This window comes from Beta vulgaris, chromosome 5 (assembly GCF_026745355.1).
Source record: "Beta vulgaris subsp. vulgaris cultivar EL10 chromosome 5, EL10.2, whole genome shotgun sequence".
Taxonomy (NCBI): Eukaryota; Viridiplantae; Streptophyta; class Magnoliopsida; order Caryophyllales; family Amaranthaceae; genus Beta; species Beta vulgaris.
The window spans coordinates 35,365,372-35,367,871 of record NC_079206.1 but is presented as its reverse complement, the minus strand read 5'-3'; the positions used below and the strand labels follow the sequence as shown (position 1 = coordinate 35,367,871).

The 2,500-nt window shown below is 35.9% G+C and overlaps 2 protein-coding genes across 2 annotated transcripts in view; both read left to right on the top strand.

Annotated features, from left to right (window-relative positions):
* Window positions 1-1,151, top strand: part of LOC130591398 (uncharacterized) — a 4,026-nt gene extending 2,875 nt beyond the window's left edge. The window contains exon 3 of the mRNA XM_057394705.1: window positions 462-1,151. Coding sequence (XP_057250688.1) covers window positions 462-1,151 — 690 coding nt within the window. The remainder of the gene's footprint in view (window positions 1-461) is intronic.
* A 389-nt stretch (window positions 1,152-1,540) lies between these two features.
* LOC130591397 (uncharacterized) lies at window positions 1,541-1,990 on the top strand. The gene has a single exon (XM_057394704.1). It carries the CDS (start codon window positions 1,541-1,543, stop codon window positions 1,988-1,990), a length of 450 nt encoding a protein of 149 aa, XP_057250687.1.
* The last annotated feature ends 510 nt before the right edge of the window (window positions 1,991-2,500 follow it).

The following is a 2,500-nucleotide window of genomic DNA, read 5'->3' as shown; positions in this document are numbered from 1 at the left end:
AACGAACAACAAAGATTGACTGAAGTAGATGCGACCAATCTTCCTCAAGATCCGGGGAAAAGAAAAAGAATTTTTGATTTCCATCCAGATGATCAAGATAACGTTCGGAGGGTTTATGTCGCAAGAAAACTTTGTCAGCCTAAAAATCATGAGTTCCCTTTCAGACCTTTTGGGCAAAAAAATCGTCGATTTAACAAAAAATTGTTTGACACGTATAAATCATGGCTTGAGTATAGTGTTAAAAAGGATGAGCTTTTTGTTTTCCTTGCTATTTGTTCAAGGAAGCAAACCACCTGGCGGAGACATTTATTAATGAGGGATTCAGAGCTTGGAACAAAACAGATGCATACGAAAAACATATTGGAGGGCATATGAGTGCTCATAATAAGGCTGTGAGATCTCTAAAAGATTTTGAAAATCAAAAGGCTAACCTTCCATCTCTCTTTGCTGACCAATAACAGGAGAACAAGATTAAATATCGAGAGCGATTACAAGCTTCTATTAAATGTTTGAAGTGGCTTTTACTTCAAGGTTTGCCTGCTCGTGGACATAAGGAAAATGAAACTTCTTCTAATAGAGGTAACTTTGTTGAACTTCTGAAATTTCTTGCCTCAGAAAAAGAAGATGTTGCTAAAGTTGTTTTAGATAATGCACCCGGTAACTGCCAAATGACAGCTCCTTCAATTCAGAAGGATATTATTAATGCTTGTGCAACTGAGACAACTAAAGCAATTATGAAAGAACTTGATGGTGATTTTTTTACTATTCTTGCTGATGAGTCTGCGGATATATCTGATAAAGAACAATTGGCTCTGTGTCTGCGATATATTAATAAAAGAGGTGAGGTTATGGAGCGCTTTCTCGGTGTCGTACATGTTGCCAATACCACATCTTTGACACTGAAAGAGGCAATTGAGTCACTTCTAATGGAGCATTCTCTCAGTTTTTCTAGAGTTCGAGGCCAAGGTTACGACGGTGCTAGTAATATGCAAGGTGCAATTAATGGCCTTAAAACTTTAATTCTAAATGAATCTCCATCTGCACATTGTGTTCATTGTTTTGCTCACCAACTTCAACTGACACTTATTGCCGTCGCAAAGAAAAATGCTGATTGTGGGTGGCTTTTGTTGATGTGCTTGCACCTTTATTGAATTTTGTGGGTGGTTCACCTAAACGGAAAGAATTTCTTCGAAAAAAAAGCTGAACGTGTGGTAGCAGCATTATCTTTAGGTGAACTTGAATCTGGAACTGGCTTAAATCAAGAGCTTAGTCTGAGTATGCCGGGTGATACTTGTTGGGGTTCTCATTTTAAAAAATTTTTGAATGTGCTTAATTTATACCCAACAATTCTTGAGTCACTTGATGCCATTGGAGATGTTTCTGATAGTGTTGACCGGAATCGAGCTGAGTCACTTACACACTTGCTGATGTCATTTGATTTTATTTTTGTGGCACATTTGATGAAGAGTATATTTGCGATTACAAATGAGTTGAACCTAGCTTTACAAAGAAGTGATCAAGATATAGTGAACCAATGAAAATGGTTGACGTGACTAAGATCAATTTGCAGAACTTGAGAAATGATGGATGGGATATTCACATGAGCAAAGTCACTTTGTTTGCGATTAAATATGGCATTGAGACTCCTGATATGGAGGAAAAGTATGTTCTCCCTGGCAGAAGGAAGTTTCGTGGAAATAGATCACAAGTGACAAATCTTCATCATTTTCGAGTTGAAGTTTTTCTAAGTGTCATTGATCTACAGTTACAAGAACTTGAAAATAGGTTCAATGAGGTAAGCAAAGAATTACTTGTTTGTATGTCTTCTTTCAATCCCGCGAACCAGTTTTCCGCATTTGACATAGCAAAGTTGACACGACTAGCAGAATTTTATCCTACTGAATTTTCAACTGTTGAACTTTCTTTTATGGAGGATTCACTTCAAAATTTCATTGTTGACATTCGAAGTGATGGAGATTTTCAATGTTGAAGAACCTTATCGAGCTTTCCATGAAACTTGTTGAGACAGGAAAACATGAAACACATTCAAGAGTATATCTGCTTCTAAAGTTAGTGTTGCTTCTTCCTGTGGCGACAACAAGTGTCGAAAGGGTATTTTCAGGATTGAACACAATAAAAAGTAAATTGCGTAGTACTATGAGAGATCAATTACTCAATGATTGTTTGGTTACTTATTTAGAGAAAGACTTATTTCTGAAAGTAAAACTCGATGATATTGTAGCTCAATTCCAAAATATGAAGACTCGACGAGAACAATTGTAATAGTTTACATAGAAAAATAATTACATTGTGATTTAAATAAAAATAATTTTTTATGGGCAATTTATGTATTATGAATCTTTTTGAATTTTTGCACAATATTAGGTTGATTATTTTGGTGCCCCACCATTATTGAAATCCTGGATCCGCCCCTATTCTTGGCTAACAAGATATTGCAACAAAAAACTAATGCTTTGGATTTGTCAAGTGGAAATTACAA